Genomic DNA, 21923 nt, shown 5'->3' with positions numbered 1-21923 from the left:
GAAAACTGCCCCGCCCACTGGCGGCCATGTTTTTCAACAGACCGGAACCACGTTTGAACTCAACCAAGATATCATTAAGACAGACATTTAGACAAAGTTACATGAAGATTGGGCATTTAATGTGACTTCTACAGTGTTTACAAGCTTTTTCTTTTTTGACCTAGTGACCCAGTTTTTGACCCAGCATGACCCAGTTTTGAACTTGATTGAGATATCATTGGGACAAATCTTCTGACCAAGTTTCTTGAAGATCGGACAATAAATGTGGCCTTAAGAGTGTTTACGAACAAATGTGGATGGACGACGGACAAAGACCAGTCACAAAAGCTCACCTGAGCAATCAGGTGTGCTAAAAAAAACATCCAACCTAGAATAACAATTAACACATAAATGATACACACAACAATTATTATTATGAAAACATTAATAATCAAAGGGGAGTTACTACTGTAAACTTAAATGCAATATTTAGAAGAGTTGTCTCGCATGTTACATGACCTTAATTCATGATTGTTTATAAGCCTTTTTACTATATAAATTTAAGGAAAACTGCCCCATCCCCCTGGAAACCATGTTTTTCAACGGACTGGAACCATTTTCAAACTTAACTCACGTATCTAGGAAACAAAAATGTTCTGACAAAATTTCATGAAAATTGGGCCAATAATGTGACTTCTAGAGTGTTCACATGTTTTCACTATATACATATAGAGAAAAATGCCCCCCCCCTCCCCCCCCCCCCCCCCGACTGGCGGCCATGTTCTTTCACCGATATGGACCATTTTCGAACTCATCCGAGAAATCAATAAAACCAATGTTTTGACCAACTTTCATGATGATTTGGCAAAAATTGCGACCTCCAGAGTGTTTACAATGTTTCTCTATAGCCAAATGAGGAAAACTGCCACGCCCACTGGCTGCCATGTTTTTCAATGGACCGGAACCACTTTTGAACTCAACCAACATATCATTAAGACAAACATGTTGACAAAGATACATGAAGATTGGGCATGAAATGTGACTTCTACAGTGTTTACAAGTTTTTTCTTTTTTTTGACCTAGTGACCTAGATTTTGACCCGGCACGACCCAGTTTCAAACTCAACCGAGATTTTATTGGGACGAAGCTTCTGACCAAGTTTCATGAAGATCGGACAATAAATGTGGCCTCTAGAGTGTTTACGAACAAATGTTAACGGACGGACGGACAAAGACCGGTCACAAAAGCTCACCTGAGCAATCAGGTGAGCTAAAAATATACCAGCCTTGGGGTTTGAACCTGCAATACCAATATACCACTCAGCCTTTTAAATTTAATGGCAGTTGAAACATGTCAGTTAAAGACGTTTTAGCTAAATTGTTGATGACAAGTGTTATTCACACTTTTTGATTTTCCTGCTTTTGATTCATGATTATCAATATAAAGATGTCATCACATACGGCAATACAAATGGACAAAGTGATGCCATACACTTTCATTTAAATATAAATGCAAACAATTAAGAATTACCAGTTTCTCTGTTCTGCAACTAAGAAACTTTAAGACAATTGGCAGGTTGTTAAAATACTTAAATGCTCTAAATTTTTAAAGCAAGCCATGTACAACTATGTACAAGATTATATTTCTGAAACTCTGAACAAAACAAATCAAAGCGCTGCAGGCACTGAAATTGTTCGCTTTTGCATAATTTAAGATGCATCTCATTTTTCAAAATTAATCGCAAGTATGAAATCAACACAAGCCATTCACAATTATAAAGAGTGTGTCTTAAGGCATGGGTTGAAATGTGTTTGCATTTTTATCATTATAGTTATTTTATATATATAACATAGATAAATTAACAACAACATGGCCCTTTTTTGACGTTCAGAAAGCATAGTAAGTATGATGAAAATGGTAATGAATACTGAATATAAAGACAATTTGCAATCACCATCATATTAATGAATATTGTTGGAATATCTTACTAAGAATAAAATTTCATTATGGAAATTCCCTGTACAAAACTTTTGATTTTTGAGTCTTATGACACCATATACAAATTCAAAATATACAATAAGATAATTGATGAAAATAAATAAATAATAAATCTGCGAGCAATACTTTTTACTCACGAATAAGGTAGTTATAAAGACAGCCCTATTGACCCGAGATGTTTATGCATTACTTGTTACTCTAGCAGTTCACACGGTGTCAACAACTCTGACCTAAAAATGGGTATAAAGCACAAATGCGCTTTTTTGGCGTAGCTGTTTTACCCAGCTTTTCAACTTAAATGACTTTTAAATAACACCAGCAGACACGCATGAATATATTCGAATATTTCATAGGCTGATTCGAGATAAAACCTATGAACTGTGGCTACATTACTGTGTCTGTGCTCAGCGCAAAGGATGTATCACTATTCAGTGTAAGGAATTCCGGACTACTCTCCGTATGTTCAAATGACACAAACTGTGACCCAGTTACAATTACGCGTTAAAATCCATTTCGCAGAATTTCAAGGACAGTACTAGTTCACTAAATCATCCGGGCAATATATAATTAACTCTCGATAAACACATCATTGATTTCAAGATGAGAGAACAAACAAATAGTATAGTGTCACTATAAGAGGAAAATCGTTTAAATATCCAACCACAAATGTTTGCCGTACTCGGTCAGCACCTCTAGAAATTGTTCTTAAACCCCTGCATAGGCTGCCATTATTTACAAGTTTGCTATTTTGAATACAATTTCGTATCGAAAAGCATTGTGCTAAAAAGTGCCATTTACATTTCGCGATGAGATTTTTAATGACACTCGTCATGCGAAAATGGGTCTTATTCCATATGCGCCCATCATATGTACAGCCCACTCAGCCTTTGCATCTCTCAATCTGGTCAGGAGATACATAATGAGAACATCACACATTGGGTGATTTTATAGCGAACAGCAACGCCTCTGACCAGACTGCGTAAATGCACAGGTTGGGCTTAAGATGCGCTGGCCAAAATGCATAAGACCCATTTTCGCATAATGCAGCTATGAAAGTGTGATTTAAATGTGTCGAAACAAAACTGCGCGTATATCAAATATAAACATTCGATTTATTTCAATGGTGAAGAAATACACTCATAACAAGGCATGTGAGGACACATATGATGTGTACTCCCATAGTATGGTTTTTATCTACTTACACTAATGTGTGGTTTGACCATGATAAGTTAATAACACATGTTTGATGCGTTGAATATGTGACTAACAAGTTAACAAACACAAAAGTTAAACTTTTGTTTTCATTTTAATCATTTAGAAACGTAAATTGCAAACTTTATTTCAAAGTTAGCATTTATGCCGACTGCCTTATATTTGGTATTAGGGATTATAAAGCATTTTTGTTGTTGTCTTTAATATACCTGTAGTAATTAGTGAACCCATGTTCAACGTTTTATTAATTGAGAACTGTGAATGTAAACAAACTTAACCTTCTACAATTGCGTATTTAGCACCCGGGAATACAAAAGATCGCAGCTATCTGTTGAGAACAAAAGAATGCTTCCCTGAAACAGCAATAATAGCATGCACTATGAACGAGGTTACACAACATCCCACTATACTTGTTTATCAGCATCTATAAATAGCCTCAGATGAGGTGGTTATCATTCTTAGCGTAGTTAAGAGCAGACCGACTTGAAACGTGTAGTACTAACCTTAGTTGTTTGCAAGCGAACAACTAAAAATCGTACACTTACACATTTTGCATTTTCTCATTACGGCAAATTCACATAACTGGGCACGTATTCACCAAACAATTCTTAGACTTAAGTCTAAGAATTAAGAATATTCTTTAAATTGATTTATTCAATAATTGCTTGAATTTTGAGTAAAATGTGTTATTAAACACCTCTATCAGTGGCATTCTTCATATAGAACAATGTTAATGACATAATTACCAGTGGAGGCATCTATATATTCAAACACTGAATGCATTTTTCTTGGTTCCAAGTCTTTTCTTTATTCTTAAGTCTAAGAATGGGTTGGCGAATACGGCCCCTGGCATATTACTTTACCAAAATAAAACTTATGAGACTTACCCACTGTATTTCGTTTCATAGCAAACATCTTTCAGACTGAACATCGCCATTTTAAACTACCACATTGCAAGATAAAAAACAGATGACATTATCTTTATAAGGATATACACCTTGCTTGGATTCATAAGTGAAATTGGCTATACACAATACAAGATAGCAGAAAAAGAATAATGACCATCAAATTGATATCATTATTTTTTAAATTCCACTGGTATTTCATTGGCATTTGGGTACAGTCAAACTGTTTTCCACGAGTAGGGCAATATTTTGAAATGTTGCCCAAGGCCAAAGCTGAGGAAAAATCCTTTTATAAACTGATCCCAAATGTCAACATAATAACTGTTTTATGACCAACTTCTTATAAAAAATAAACATGATTTGGTATAATAATGATGATGATAATAATTAAAAATATAAAGTAATAATAGCAAGTGTTCCGCAGTCGGAGACATATGCCCCTCCAAACAGGGCTTTGAACTAGTGACCCCATTTTGAATAGGTGTCATCTACTGTAATCTATCAAGCCAATCGGTCAATTTGTTGATGAGTTATTGATCGGAAACAATTTTCATACTTATTCCAAGTGACCTTGACCTTTGACCTAGTGACCCCAATTTTGATAGGGGTCATTTACTGTCCAAGGCCAATGCACATGAGAAGTATCAAGTCAATAGGTGAATCAGTTGACCAATTATTGATCGGAACCGATTTCACACTTAGTGTGTAACGGTGACCTTGACCTTTTACCTGGTGACCCCAATTTCAATAGGGGTCATCTACTGTCCAAGGCCAATGCACATGTGAAGTATGAAGCCAATAGGTGATTCAGTTGACGAGTTATTGATGGGAAACGATTTCAGACTAAGTGTGTAACAGTGACCTGGACCTTTGACCTCGTGGCCTCAATTTCAATAGGGATCATCTACTGTCAAAGGCCAATGCACATGGGAAGTATCACGCCAATTGGTGAATCAGTTGACGAGTTATTGATGGGAAACGATTTAACACTAAATGTTTAACAATGACCTTGACCTTTGACCTAGTAACCCCAATTTCAATAGGGGACATCTACTGTCCAAAGCCAATGCATATGGGAAGTATCAAGCCAATTAGTAAATCAGTTGACGGGTTATTGATCGGAAAGGATTCTACTCTTAATGTGTAACAGTGACCTTAGCCTATTGACCCCAATGTCAATAGGGGTTATCTACTGTCCAAGGCCAATACACATGTGAAGTATCAAGCCAATCTGTCAATTGGTTGACAAGTTATTGATCGGAAACGATTTTCACACTTAGTGTGATAGTGACCTTGACCTTTAGTTTAAACCTATTTATTTTAGCTCGATTACATTGAAAGCCTGAGACTTATATAAAGGCTCTCTAGTCCGTTTTCTGGGCCTAGAACCAGTACTTGGTGTCTTTGTGGGAGATCAAAAGAACGCTCCCACGGTGGGGATCGAACCCGTGACATTCTGGTCGCTAGGTGGACACCATATCCATTACACCACAGCAACGGAAACGATTTTTACACTTAGTGTGATAGTGACCTTGACCTTTAACCTAGTGACACCAATTTCAAAAGAGGTCATCTACTGTCAAAAGCCAATGCATATGTGAAGTATCAAGCCAATCAATTAATTTGTTGACGAGTTATTGATCGGAAACAATTTTCACACTAAGTGTAATAGTGACCTTGACCTTTGACCTAGTGACCCAAATTCAATAGGGGTTATTCACGGCCCAAGACAAATGCATATGTGAAGTATCAAGCCAATCAGTCAATTCGTTAACGAGTTAAAGATAAAAAACGAACTGGTCTACGGACATTCAGACTGGTCTATAGACATTGCATTTTCACACTTAGTGTGATAGTGACCTTGACCTTTGACCTAGTGTCCCCAATTTCAATAGGGGTCATCTACTGTCCAAGGCCAATGCACGTGTGAAGTATCAAGCCAATCGGTCAATTCGTTGACTAGTTATTGATTGGAAACAAACTGGTTTACGGACATTCCTGGTCTACGGACAGACAGCAAGCAAAACAATATACCCCTTCTTCATCGAAGAGGGGCATAATAATAATAATAATAGAATAGTCATGAGGGCAATACATGTATAACAAATAAATAGAATGTAACATCACACAATTTTGCAAACTTGTTTCAACAAAAAGATAAACAGTATAAAATGTTAAAAATGTATGTCCTGAAGTAAGCACGTAAATAAAATGTAAGAAGTTTGTTAGAATGCAACTTAACACAATTGGATCATTGTTTATTAAGATAATCAATTAAACTCACAATGTTTTATAGTGAACCCAAAATCATCTCAGCTTGTTATTTTGAAGCTGTTCATGTAACATTAACAAAATTAAAGAAAATCAAAAGGACAACATTTAATGTCTTCTGACATTTAAAGAACCTCATAAATTTAAAAAGGCTTTATATGTTAATTTTGTATTAAAATGTAAACAATAAGGATGCTTTTCTCGGAACATTGATTTCATTTTAAATTAAACACCAGGATGTTTTCATTATTGTATTGTCCCACAATGACAGAGCCAGATTTCTGATTATAGAAGACTGATAGAGGGTTGTTAAGTCCATCCTTCTGTGTAGCAAGTGTAGCAATCTTCTTCTTGCCCTCTCTGTCAACCTGTATTACAGTGTTTGAGTTTTGACCACAAACAAGCACTTGTCCTGCAGGCGTCACATTTACTCCCTTTGGAAATGTAAGTTCTGTGTCAGTGAAGGTGGAGATAACAGCCCCATTTCTGGCCAGGGTGAGGAGCTTGTGTTGGTAACCATTGGTAACATAGATCCTGTCACCACTTGGACTCACTGCACATCTCAAGTCTGATTGATGTAACAAAAAATATATTTATCAATTCTGAAGAAGAATGCAATACGTGTTCTGTTGTACCCCGACCTCAAATAACAATACATAATTATGCAAATATATTAACAGAAATAAACAAAATCTTTAATTGTGGAAATTAATAAAAAATATATAAAACAAAGATAATATAAAAAGATAGACAGGGCAATTTGTTGAAGCATTGCATTTGAGTAATTCTGTTTCGATAATTATTTTGATATTTATCAGGACAGTAATGTTCATGACCATTACCTGTGTAAGAATTAGACGTATCCTCATACATCTTGTTCACAAGTGTTCCGGTGAGAGTGTACTTGTACAGAGCTTGGCCAGAGGTTACATACAGGTCTCCCTGGTGATGTGCAACTCCTGCACAGTCATGTTGTAGCTGTAGCCTCCTGCCCTTCACCAGCTGTCCACTGTTTACTGATACAAACTGTATATGTTTGTTCACAGCTACTGCTACCTGACAGGGGGTGATCAGACACATGTTATATGGATCGCCAGACATATCGCAATCACTGACCACCTTGAGCTGCAGGTCCAACAGCTTCAGTCTGTTGTTATTACAATCTGTAACAAGTATCTGACCATTGAACATTCCACACATGCCGTAGATACTACAGGTTGCCCTTAGGCTAGTATCACTTGGTATTTTCACACTCACTGGAGTTGCCCCTGTGACTATGATAGCCTGGTCTGGGCTCTCCTGCGTTGTAAATTCCTTTGTAATGTAAATGGTATGGCCGAGACCTGTAAGGTTCGATAAATACGCTTCAATGTCATTGTAAATGATAAATTTTAAGGACACTTCTGTTTGCATCGAATTGTTGTTCAGGTATTTGTCTGCTTGTTTTATCATCTCTTCACTTTTCTGACGCGCTATGAAGGCCAACTCTTTGTTCTTTTTCCCAATCTCCTGTATTGCATCACTGAGACATGTAAGCTCAGTATAAAGCCTGGAGCACGTATCAACATCAAATTTGAGAGACGCATTCCAGCTGGCCTTAACTTCATCCATTTCCTTCAGTGTGGCCTTCTCCAGCTCATCTAAGGAGGCATTTATTCTCTCCCTCTTACTTCTTATCTCTTTAAGCATCTCTTCATGCGAAACCTGTAGTGACTTCAGGTTGCTCTCCCAATTAGTCTGCAGCTTCATAAGTTGACTAAGAAGGAAGTTAATCTTTGCTGACAGCTGCTGATGGTCTGTTGCAGACAGAGATGTGTCAGCAATCAAGGTCACCTTTGAACACTGACTAAAATGGAGAGTCATTTCAAATTAGCTTACTCGATGTAAGTCTTCGGCACAAACAAATCGTACAAGGGCTGTTTGTAAAACTAGCATACCCCCCAAATGGGCTGTCAGTTGTAGTGACAGCCATTGTGTGAAATAGTTAGAGTATGATTCTTGAGCTTAAGCGTTCTTGAGTTATCATCCGGAAACCGTTTTACTGCTTAAAGTAACTGTGACCTTGACCTTTGACCTAGTGACTTCAAAATAAACAAGAGCACCGCCTTGGGGGTGCAGACCGCTCATCTATTTTCTTTTTAAAGGTGGAGGGACTTTTAATTTAAATCACAAAGGAGGGAGAGGTGGAGTGAAGAGGGGTGTATAGTGTGGGGGTGTGGACATTTATTACATTATCTTCCAAAAATGCGGGAAAAAAAATTGCAAAAAAATGCAAAAAAAATAATTTTAGGGGGGGGGGGGGGGGGGGGTATTCTTGGGTGCGATGGTTGGACGGTATTTCAAACATAAAATAATAAAAATAAATATTTTTGTTTTTTAACCGTTTCAAACACAAAACAATTTGGTGGGGGTGGGGTGGGGGAGGGGTATAGTGTGAGGGTGTGGTGGTCATTTGTGAGATGATCTTAAAAAAAAAAATCGGGGGAGGGAGGGGGGATTCGGATGGGGGAGGGGGGGAGGGCACGGGGGATGGTTTGAGTGGAGTCTATTTTGGTATGTCAGGTAAGAGTAGTTTTGTCAAAGTATCAATCAAATCTAATCATAAATAAAAAAGTTATGGCAATTTTAGCCAAATTTAATAATTTTACCTTGAGAGTAAAGGTCATTCAAAGGTCAAGGTAAAATTCAACTTGCCAGGTACAGTAACCTCATGATAGCATGAAAGTATTTGAAGTTTGAAAGCAATAGCCTTAATACTTTAGAAGTAAAGTGGATCGAAACACAAAATTTAACCATATATTCAAAGTTACTAAGTCAAAAAATGGCTCTTATTCCGTAAAAATGACAACCAGAGTTATGCAACTTGTCCTTTTACTGTACCCTTATGATAGTTTGCGAGTGTTCCAAGTATGAAAGCAATATCTATGATACTTTAGGGGTAAAGTGGACCAAAACACAAAACTTAACCAAATTTTCAATTTTCTAAGTATAAAGGGCCCATAATTCCGTCCAAATGCCAGTCAGAGTTACATAACTTTGCCTGCACAGTCCCCTTATGATAGTTAATAAGTGTTGCAAGTATGAAAGCAATAGCTTTGATACTGTAGGAATAAAGTGGACCTAAACACAAAACTTAACCAAATTTTCAATTTTCTAAGTATAAAAAGGGCACATAATTCTGTCAAAATGCCAGTCAGAGTTACATAACTTTGCCTGCACACTCCCCTTATGATAGTTAGTAAGTGTTGCTAGTATGAAAGCAATAGCTTTGATACTTAAGGAATAAAATGGACCTAAACACAAAAACTTAACCAAAATTTTCAATTTTCTAAGTATAAAAAGGGCACATAATTCTGTCAAACTGCACGCCAGAGTTATCTAACTTTGCCTGCCCAGTCCCCTCATGATAGTAAGTAAGTGTACCAAGTTTGAATGCAATAGTATTGATACTTTCTGAGAAAAGTGGACCTAAACGCAAAACTTAACCGGACGCCGACGCCAACGCCAACGCCGACGCCAAGGTGATGACAATAGCTCATAATTTTTTTTCAAAAAATAGATGAGCTAAAAAGGGTCATCTGCCGGTCAATCCCTGGATTGTCCCTATGATCTTTCCTGATCCTAGTCCAAAGCATTTGTGAGTTATCATCCAGAAACCATTTTACTGTTTGTAGTCACTGTGACCCCATTTTACTGTTTCGAGTCACTGTGACCCCATTTTACTGTTTCGAGTCACTGTGACCCCATTTTACTGTTTTGAGTCACTGTGACCTTGACCTTTGACCTAGTGACCTGAAATTCAATAGGGGTCATCTGCCAGTCATGATCAACAATGTACCTATGAACTTTCCTACTCTCGGGCCTATGCGTTTTTGAGTTATCATCAGGAAACCATTTGGTGGACGGACCGACCGCCGGACTGACCGACCGACATGTGCAAAACAATATACCCCCTTTTCTTCGAAGAGGGGCAAAAATATTAATATTTCCAATTTTGTTGTACTAATATACGAAACACACAATCAATCTCAACATGTTTATTTAAGCAAGTATCTTATTTTAACAAATTAAACAATTTATATAAAAATACTACATCTAACCTACCGATGACTCAGCAGAATGCAAATATCGCAGCACAACTGGCTGTGGTCCTCACAGAACAATATTAGTTTCTTCCCGTTATGGACTGCACAGTTCTCCAGAAACTCCTGTGTAGCCATGGCAACTGGCCACTTCTCCATTTCTTCAGGCCCATAGGTGGCGTGGTTTTGAAACAACTGATTGTGTAGATTGACACATTGTTCACAAAAGCACGAGTCACACTTTTTACAGTAAGCCTTTGCCTCGGTCTCGGTGTTTTTATTCTTACATGTCAAACAAAGATAGGCTGCAATTGTTTCTGAATCTTTTGATTTTAAAGACACTGATGCTGCTGCCATCTTCTACTATAAACAGATTTGCTATGAAAAATTACTGGACTAACTCACTTATTTCCAGTCAACTTCACAATGTCCTTTTTGCCTCACAAAAATTACACTCTTGAAAGATAAAAAATTGAAAACAACAAGGGCAAGTCCACCACGAATGCAGTTAAAATGTATTTTCAAAACATGTTTCTCAAAACATTAAGTCCAGCCTTTCTGAATTGCTTAACACAGTAGCCTATTTTAAACTTTTTGCTAGGTTGAACTGATATGCTATGATGATAATTTTCAAAAGTTTGAATTGTCTATACATGTATGTCACGTGATCGAGCATACAACTTTACAGCTTTATCAGGTAATGCTTTATCTTTGTGCTAATATTCAATCAATATTCAATCGAAAAAGCAAACAGTGCATGTGAACAGAGCTCTTCGAAGTAAGAGGGAATCTGCTTTTATTTTGTGTAAACAGTCAATATTATCTTTTTTAAACCTAGCTACCTAGTCACAAAAAACATATGTCAATAAAAAATCTTCATTGCATAATAATGAAAATAGATTTTTTTTTCCAAATATTTATCATAGAAAAGCATATTAAAGTCATTTGAAACATATTGTATAGTACTAGTTAGTTAATGGACCATGATATTTATAAATAAAGTATACACAAACAGAAATTATCATAAAAATAAAATATTAATACGCAAAGTCATATTTTTCTTACTTACGTGTTCATGACTTAGTATATTACATAAAGAAAGATATACACAGTTTACGAGGTATAAATCATTGGTAGTCAAGGTGTAGTACGTTGTGACAATGATTGAGTAGGCAAATTTACAGATAAATATTTATGGATTTAAACTAGCGGTTACAAAGATAAACCCATCAAATTCCTACTGAATCCTAGCTTGTTGTTTACTTTAACATTTGTCTATCATCAACGTTTAATATCAAAGGACTTTACTCAGAGTAACATTCTGTTCAGTTACCAGTATGCACGCATGCAGACTTATATAATAACGATAGTCTCATGGGTGAAAGTAGGAAATTCCCAAAATACTGAAAATAAAATCTGGGGGCGGATAGGGCCCCCGGTGGGTCCAGGGCAAGTGCCCTGGCTAGGAGTCCAGGGGGCCTCCGGCCCCCCGGAAGCTCCTGCATTTTATTTGAAACAAAGAAATCACTTCTCCTAAGCTTAAAGACACCTGCATTTTTATGTGATTCAAAACAGAAAAAAACAGTTAGTTTGGCTAGAATATATCACAATCTATTTCTTAAACATTTCATGTAGATCAAATGTGATAGGCACAATCTTTAAGATAACACTAAACTTTCTCAACTATATACAAATATTTACAGTACAATATAGATCAATGAACATGTTATAGCAATACATTTTCTGTCTTGTATTTTTAAGTAATTTGTTTTTATATCTTATCTAGTTATTACAAATGATTTGATTTACACGTCCGGTAATTATTCACATGCGTAACGTCCTCGGCGTGAGACTTGAACGCCTTTTTCCCATTTGATTGGTACTTGATCGTTTTGAAACAGATATCACAATATCATATGCGCTACCCGGAATGATTATTTGTTTGTTTGTTAAACCAATCTCCCCATTTCTCTCCACGACAGTCTCTTTCATGGAGCCATTCCCATCGCCATTTGTTTATCACATCACTTTCAAGTTCTTTTGTGTCGAACCCCGAAAGCAAATACTTGATTTGATCGTGTTTTTTTTGGTTTCGGAAGTAAAGTTATTTTGACTTGTTGCTATATTTTTTTGAGAGATAAGACGTTTCATTACGTCAATTTTCATTGGTTGACAGATTTACGTAAACCAATCAAAACGCTTTTTTGGAAACCGAGTCAGATTCCCGATTAACTTCGAGTTATTTCGTGCGGTAAACCATTTCATAGACAAAGGAATCGTAAATTATCGGCAGATTTCGCCAGAATATTCTAATAAGGTGACGCCATGCTGCCTTTCTGCACGCGCGGAGGGTCCGGCGGGAGACATGTCATTTCGGGCGAATAGTTCCCACAGGGATAGAACGATTCACGAGAAAATGAAAGAGCAATACGCCCAGGGGGATAGACTAATAGAGAGGCAATGGCCGCCTCGAATCTATAATTAGATATGGGTTAACAGAACAGTGGGAAACCAATTTATCACATCTGGAATCGAGCGTATTTTGTTTATTTTGTTTGTCGGCATTGCTGGACACATGGCCTACCCCCCCCCCCCCCCCCCCCAACAAAATCTCTTCGGATTTACATCATTTACGAAAACCACCTCTTAGAAGCCAAAAAATACGGAATTCCGTAATAATACGGAACACTTTCACCCATGTAGTCTGTATATATTTAATAAATAGCTCTCTCTATATATGCACATATATATATATATATATATATATATATATATATATATATATATATATATATATATATATATATATATATATATATATATATATATTTGTGTTTGTTAATTATTTGTTTAACAGACCAAATAGTAAAATTGATTGTGTGCAATTATTATTTTAAAGCGGGTATATACGATTTTGTCAAATATTTATGAATTTATATAAAATGTGTAAAAACTTATTATATATATATTTCAATATAAATAAAAATAAAAGTTAAGAAGAACATGTGTCGAAAAATGCGAAATAAGCCAGATATTTAATTATGAAATTGAAAACGGCTGTACAGCCGAATTCGCCAGCATGTATACCATACATGAACGATGTGAATCTAAACTTAGTTTAACGGTTTATTTGAATTCCTGCAACGATATCTATTCATACGACACACGAACACTAACTCCGATCCTAATACAAAGACGAATGCTTCTGTTATTGTAGGAAAATATGTACGTCACAATCGGCTCGGGGCGCTAATTTGTCTTTGCTGCATTTTATGAAATTCGGCTTTAATGTATAATTGTTCTTGCCTATATATGGTTATTGTAACATATTTTATCAATATATTACAATTTAACACATATAAAAAATCGTATATACCCGCTTTAAGGTTGAGAAAAGCTTATTTCCAAATATGTATGATATTGTTGACTTAAATGTTTATTCTTTAGTCTTGAATGTACATGTACATGGCTGTATTGAAAGAAAGCAAAAAAAAACAAACAACGTACTATAAAATATTTATATTGTCATATATAGCTTAGTCAAAGCAATATTTGAACAAACAGCAATATTGTACAAAAGCATTTAAAAAACATAACAGTTAAAAAACATTAGTATTGCCAACATCAATTTCTCTTAAAATTATATTTAGATGATTGAAAGAATAAGAAAACATAACATTGTTAATAATTGAAAAATAAATATTTATAATCGAAAGAGCAGATGCCCTATCATTTAAGGTTTAAGATGTTATCAAAAAAAAAAAATTCTACTGACAGATTTCCAAACAAACCAAGAAGACAGTAAACAAAATTATAACACAGAAAATCTTTATTAATAATTAAGCAAGATGCTGAAAATCATAATCAGAATATTTACAATGGAAGAGCAGTGCAACATGTATAAACAGACAAGAGAGCAAAAGTCCCCGAGGTGCTTACCCGAAAAACCAAGTAACTAAACTGTTCTGATCGGGTAGTTTTCACCAGGTTTAACAATAAAACTGACCCAACTTCTGGCAGCAATCTTTTTTAACAAACCCAAAATCATTTTCCACTTGATCACTCCAGATATCATAACAACTCAATTTAAAAAATATTCATAACAAGTTTCATGAGGAGTGGGCTACAAATGGCATGCCTTGAGTGTTCAAATGGTTTCACTATTGCCATTTAAAGATAAACCCCCCCCCCCCCCCTCATGGCAGTCATGTTTTAAATGAACTAAAATCATTTATTTTATGCTTTCCGGTGGTTTATAGAGAAATATCAGTGAAATAAAATTGGTATTCCACTGTTTTAAACAGTGAAAAATAACAGTGAAAAATATCGATATTTTTCACTGTTTTACTGTGAAATGACGTCATTGTTTTGACGAAATAGCGTCATAATTCCAGCGAAATTATCAAGTTAAACTCATTTACAATGTAAATAAACGGTGAAAAAAGCTTAAAATAAAAAGAAAATTTGTTGGATTCGATGGAATATCGATTTTATTTTACTCGTGATCATAGAAAATATATATTTTCACTCGTGGCATCGCCACTCGTGAAAATATTGTTTTCTATGATCACTCGTGAAATAAAATCGATATTCCACCGAATCCAACAAATATCCTCTATATCTTTATAGATTGAGACATCATTGGGAAAAATACAAGAAAAAAAAGACCAAGTTTCATTATTATTGGGCAATACATGTGGTCTAAAGAATGTTCAAAAGGTTTACCTTAAATTCAACTTTGCAACCTTGTTTTCGTACATCACATGATACCCTTACAAACTCTATTGAGATTTAATAGGAACAAATGTTCTGACCAAGTTTTGTGAAGACTTTAAATAAATGTGGTACATTGACAGCTCAAAAGCCCTTTTTTAATTTGACCTAGAACCTTGTTTATTATCGAGTTTATTAAACTCGATTGAATTATATTTGGGAAATATGTTCTCAGCAAGTTTCATATAGATTGGGTAATAAAGGCAGCCTCTCGAGTGTTCACAAGCCTTATCTTTGATTTGCCCATCATAGTAACTTTATTTCCCATGACCCCAACCCCCCCCCCACCTCCCCCCCCCACCCACCCACCCGTGTTGAACTTGGGGAAAGATAAATTGGTGGGATTAGGTGTCATGAAAAAGTTGTTGAACCCATGTGACCATATTTCAACTCATTCGATATATCATTGGGACAAGTGCTCTAACAAAGTTTCATTAGGGGTGTTCCCAGGTATTTATTTTATTTGACCTAGAGACCTAGAAAACTTCAGAACCAATAAAACCATTACAAAGAAATATGATAAATATGATTTGCTTAATCTTTCTATCGCCTGTCATCCTTTGCATAAAATCACTAGGATTAAGAAACAATGTCCCAGCCATGGTTAGAAAGAGGGGAGGGTCAAGTATCTTACAATTTGTTTTTATAGAATTGCAGTTGTTGACTATTTCTGAATATGTTTTCCAATTGATAGCTTTAAAAACCGATATTACAGTAAAGGAACTAAAGTATATGGTTGGTTGTGAAACAGTTTGATATAAGGTACTACTGTTTTGATATCAGATACAACTTGTTTGACTATTTTGCTTGCTATGACTGTAAATGAAAGTAAATAACATATTCACAGCCAAACAGCTAGCTAATAATAACAAACCAGGTGTGTTTTCCGAAGCAACATTGTACCAATAAATAATGATCTCTATAAGCTTGAAAGCATGTCAATCAATAATGTTTGATATCCAGAAATATGAGCATAGTTGTAGAAAACCTTGCGTCATATCCTTACCAGCCAATCTATATTGGTCTATTATACACCACTACGGAGAACAAATGGAATCTAATGCCTGTCAATTATTATTTGTTAATTTACATCGATCTTCTTAGCGGATCAATAACGCTTAATTAATGGTTCAACACTCTTTGGCAAACGCTTTGATGCTCGAAACTGCCTAGCTGCAATCGGTTTGAAATATTGAGAAATCATTTATTAATTTGTAAGTTAATCTCAGATGAAATGGCCTTCATCAAATCAATTTGATCCATCAATCAAATCAATCAGTCCTTAAATACTGATCATGTTAAAATTAACCAAGTCAGTTTTCCAGTTAATGCTGGTAAATGGACATCAGCCCTTCAAACATTATCATCTTCTTGAAACAAGAGGACCATCATGGCCCTGAAGTGCTGACCGAAGTACAAGGTACACATATCGTTGAAAACTTGAACTGGTAACCTAGGTTTTAATTTTTTGATCCAGATTAAAACTAGGCTTTAAAATTATAACCATTTTTCACTAAGATTGAGTCATAAATGCTCTTTTACAGTGATATTATGGGTTTTCTTAGATTTTACCTGGTTACATTATTTTTGTTACTTAGATTTGAACTAAAAAAACAAGTTTTCTCAAGGTTGAGTCAAATATCTGGTTTCTAGAGATGTTACAAGACTTTTCCAAGATTTGACATGATGACCTAGATTTTGGGTGCATGTGACTCAATTGGTACTAGGCCAAGATATTGTGTAGATAACATTCTGACTAAGTTTCATCAAGATTGATTCATCAATATGGCCTCTAGAGAAGCTTTGTGAACCAGTTTCAAATTTGGCCAAGACATTATCGAAATAAACATTCAGACCAGAGTTTCCTCAAGATTAAGTCATAAATTACTTGCTAAAAATTCATTTTCAGCATTCCCATAAAACCATAGCTTCTATTCAAATAGTTACCTATGAAAAACAAGTTTACTAATTAAGATTATCTACTTGTTAATCTTACTCATGAAATTATTCGGTAACAATTATCATTTTACCAGCCTCAGTATCTTCCTTTCCTCTAAAAAAACCAGTATTCCAATCTTAGATGATTGAAGGTCCAAAAAATATCTTGATATTATCCAGAAATAAATTTCATGTAACAAGCTTTAGTGTTCTTAACCTTTGCACTTCTAACCTCAAAATTGATAGGAATCATACTTTCCTTACTTTTTCTTACTTTCCTCTCAGGTAACATGCATACACATTTTGATAATTGTAGGTGCAAAAGTTCAATGGATATTGTGCAAAGACAAATGTCATGTTACATGCCCCTGTGACCTTGGGTCCCATACATCTTCCTTTTCTACTAGTAACCATCATACCAATGTTCATGATCAAAGGTCAAAGCATTCTCTACATGTTATGGGACCAACCATAAATTTGAAATCACAAAAATTGGTGTCAGAAAAACCTTAAGTAATTAGTGATTGCTGCTATTTCAATACTCTCAGCATCAACACTGTCACTTTAAATTATATTGTAAAGAATCCAGTTTAAGTAAAGGTTTGAAACAGGATTCCCAACAAGATAAAACTTTCCATTTCCATGAGTGGAAATTATATATGTTGACACCAAAAAATTACATATTAAGTTCATTTTGTGTTTGCTCTGATAGTTTAATGAACACAGTTATCTAAGACAAATACCTGTGAGTCCCTCACAAATGTGAATGTTTTTACTAGTTGAATATTTTTATGTCAACTCAAACCTGAAAATAATATAATAAAGGGCCTATATTTAAATGATTATTATATCTCAATTCTATTTCAATTTAATCTTTTCAAACATACTAAATTATGAAAAGTGCAATGAATTCAGTGCAAACATGTACAAATGTAATAATGAGAGAGTAAGTAAACAAAATCCCCCAAAAAGGGAAACGCCACGAAAATTCCCCTGCGGACCCCTTCCCCCAAAGTAGTGTGAGGGCGCTGCCAATAACAGCATATGTCAATGACCTTATATTATGACCTATATACACATGTGATATTTCAAATTATTATCTGTAGTAGAAACAGAGATAATCACTTTATACATGCAAACCATTACAAGAAATCAAGTATAAAGGCGCATAATTCTGACTCATTGTACATCAGACTTAAGGCCCTTTGGTAATTGCCATAACATTAAAATCCTTAACACTTGTGAGAAGTTTATTCGCTTAAATAATGATCTCAGTTCCTGGCTATTTAAAAACAGGTCACATGAGTAAATTTATCATTCAAAATGCAGTGAAACACCTATTTTAAAAATGGTTTACGTGGTGACCTAGTTATTTACCACACCTTACTCAGAGAAAAACAGGGCCTTGATATTTTAAAGATAATCATTCTCACTAGGTTTCTAGTTTTAGTCATAAATGTGGCCTTTAAAGTAAGGCAATATTTTGTCTAAGATTTAACACGGTGAACTACTGTTTGGATGAAGGAGACCCAGATTCAAACCCAGCTTAGACATAAATTTGGCCTCTTTAGTGGTAGCAAGATTCTTCTAAAATTTATCCTCATAACCTATTATTTGGACGCACATTGCACAGATATACAATTGGCCTAGATATTGTTGAAACAAAAGTTAGACCTATTTGGGGTCTTAAGAAAGATTTTTTCTTCAAAAAAACACACACTTGATTTGAGTTTTTTTTCAGTAAATTAATTCCTTATCTGTAAAGAAACAATGATAAAGAGTCATGGGCCTTTTGTAACAAATACTTAATGCTAAGGTTAAATAAAATTGACATTGTTATTAGCATAACTATTATAAGTGTTACTGCCATAACACTTTTTAAGTATCAAAAAGTACATTTATTACTATAGTAAAAGAAACTTAAACATGACATGTTCATTGATTTTTGATTTTTTGACAAACTGATTTTACTACCAAAACTGTAATATTTTGAATTGTTTAAAGCGGGTATATACTATTTTTTATATGTGTTTAATTGTAATATATTGATAGAATATGTTACAATTACACAAAATAGGCAAGAAAAATTATACATTAAAGCCGAATTTCATAAAATGAGCAAAGACAAATTAGCGGCCCGAGCCGATTGTGACGTACATATTTTCCTACAATAACAGAAGCATTCGTCTTTGTATTAGGATTGGAGTTAGTGTTCGTGTGTCGTATGAATAGATATTGTTGCAGGAATTCAAATAAACCGTTAAACTAAGTTTAGATTCACATCGTACATGTATGATATACATGCTGGCGAATTCGGCTGTACAGCCGTTTTCAATTTCAGAATTAAATATCTGGCTTATTTTGCATTTTTCGACACATGTTCTTCTTAACTTTTATTTTAATTTATATTGAAATATATATATACTACGTTTTTTACACATTTTATATAAATTCATAAATATTTGACAAAATCGTACATACCCGCTTTAAGATCATTTAAAGAACAAGATAAAATATAAAAAATATACCAGCCCTGGGGTTTGAACCTGAGACCTCTTGAGAAAAAGCTTATGCGCTACCAATATACTTCCGGTAGTCTATGCAGCCTTTTGAATTAAATGGCAGTTAAAGCATGTCCGTTATAGACGTTTTGGCTAAATTGTTGATGACAAGGGATATTCACACTTTTTGATTTTCCTGCTTTTGATTCATGATTGTCAATATAAAATTGTCATCTCATACGGCAATACAAAGGACAAAGTGATGCAATTCACGGTCCTTTAAATATAAATGCAAACAATTAATAATTACCAGTTTATCTGTTCTGCAACTAAGCAACTTCAAGACAGTTGACAGGTTGTTAAAATACTTGAATGCTCTATATAAGCAAGCCATGATGTACAAATATTTACAAGATTATATTTCTAAAACTTTGAACAAAATAAATAATAGTGCGCCTAAAAATTGTGCATTTTTCATTACGGCAAATACACATAACTGGCATATTGCTTTACCAAATTAAACTTATGAGAACACACTGTATTTTGTTTTATAACTAATATCGCTCAGACTGAACATCGCCATTTTAAACTACGACATTGCAAGATAAAAACCAGCTGAAATTATCTTCATAAGGATTATCACCTTGCTTGGATTCATAAGTGAAATTCGCTATATACAATACAAGATAGCAGAAAAAGTTTTTGGTAATGAGTCTAATGACCATCAAATTGATATTATTATTTTTGTTATTCCACTGGTATTTAATTGGCATTTGGGCTCTGAGTCAAACTGTTTCCCTAAGTAGGGCAATATTTTAAAATGTTGCCCAAGGTTAGAGCTGAAGGAAAATAATTTTATGAACTGATCCCAAATGTCAACAATATAAAATAAAAGTGATTATAATAATAGTAATCATCATCATAATAATAACACAGTCATGAGAGCATGTATAACAAATAACAAGAATGTAACAAAATGTACAACTTGCTCAATTGTTTCAACAAAAAGATAAACAGCATATATGTGTGATAAAAATGTTTATCCTGAAGTAGGTACTAAGATAAAATGTTAGAAGATTGTTACGATACAACTTAACACAATTGGATCATAGTTCATTAAGATAATCAATTAAACTCACAATATACAATTAAATGTTTTATAGTGAACCCAATATAATCTCAGCTTGTTATTTTGAAGCTGTTCATGTAACATAAACACAATTAAAGACAAGGGCTGTTTGTAAAACATGCATGCCCCCCATATGGGCTGTCCGTTGTAGTGGAAGCCATCGTGTGAATACGTTTTTTGTCACTGTGACCTTGACCTTTGACCTAGTGACCTGAAAATCAATAGGGGTCATCTGCGAGTCACGATCAATGTACCTATGAAGTGTCATGATCCTAGGCAAAAGCGTTCTTGAGTTATCATCCGAAAATCATTTTACTATTTCGGGTCACCGTGACCTTGACCTTTGACCTTGTGACCTCAAAATCAATAGGGGTCATCTGCGAGTTATGATCAATCTACCTGTGAAGTTTCATGATCCTAGGCATATGCGTTCTTGAGTTATCATCCGAAAACCATTTTACTATTTCGGGTAACCGTGACCTTGATCTTTGACCTAGTGACCTCAAAATCAATAGGGGTCATCTGCGAGTCATGATCAATCTACCCATGAAGTTTCATGATCCTAGGCGTATGCATTCTTGAGTTATCATCCGGAAACCATTTTACTATTTCGGGTCACCGTGACCTTGACCTTTGACCTAGTGACCTCAAAATCAATAGGGGTCATCTGCGAGTCATGATCAATCTACCCATGAAGTTTCATGATCCTAGGCCCAAGCGTTCTTGAGTTATCTTCTGACAACCACCTGGTGGACGGACCGACCGACCGACAGACCGACATGAGCAAAGCAATATACCCCCTCTTCTTCGAAGGGGGGCATAAAAATCAAAAGGACAACATTTAATGTCTTCTGACATTTAAAGAAACTCATCAATTTAAATAGGCTTTATATGTTAATTTTGTATTTAAAATGTAAACAATAAGGATGCTTTTCTCGGAACATTGATTTCATTTTAGATTAAACACCAGGATGTTTTCATTATTTGATTGTCCCACAATGACAGAGCCAGATTTCTGATTATAGAAGACTGATCGAGGGGATTGAAGTCCATCCTTCTGTGTAGCAAGTGTAGCAATCTTCTTCTTGCCCTCTCTGTCAACCTGTATGACAGTGTTTGAGTTCCAACCACAAAC

General features: G+C 35.1%; 1 protein-coding gene across 6 annotated transcripts in view; it reads right to left on the bottom strand.

Annotated features, from left to right (window-relative positions):
• LOC127874845 (uncharacterized) overlaps nucleotides 1–21923 on the bottom strand; it is a 137224-nt gene that overhangs the window by 65639 nt on the left and 49662 nt on the right. For 2 of the 6 annotated variants that reach the window (XM_052419496.1, XM_052419493.1), the window contains 2 exons: nucleotides 7208–8211; nucleotides 3265–6933 (listed from right to left, as the gene is read on the bottom strand). The exons of 1 other annotated variant lie outside the window; for it this stretch is intronic. In XM_052419496.1, coding sequence (XP_052275456.1) covers nucleotides 6581–6933; nucleotides 7208–8211 — 1357 coding nt within the window. In that variant the 3' untranslated portion in view covers nucleotides 3265–6580. Of the gene's footprint in view, nucleotides 1–3264; nucleotides 6934–7207; nucleotides 8212–10469; nucleotides 11075–21923 lie in introns of those variants that run through there. 3 more of the 6 variants (XM_052419494.1, XM_052419492.1, XM_052419495.1) reach the window with 3 other exon arrangements.

The sequence above is a fragment of the Dreissena polymorpha genome, chromosome 3, assembly GCF_020536995.1.
Source record: "Dreissena polymorpha isolate Duluth1 chromosome 3, UMN_Dpol_1.0, whole genome shotgun sequence".
Lineage (NCBI taxonomy): Eukaryota > Metazoa > Mollusca > Bivalvia > Myida > Dreissenidae > Dreissena > Dreissena polymorpha.
The sequence above is the reverse complement of the archived record's forward strand: the minus strand, read 5'-3'. Positions and strand labels throughout refer to the sequence as shown.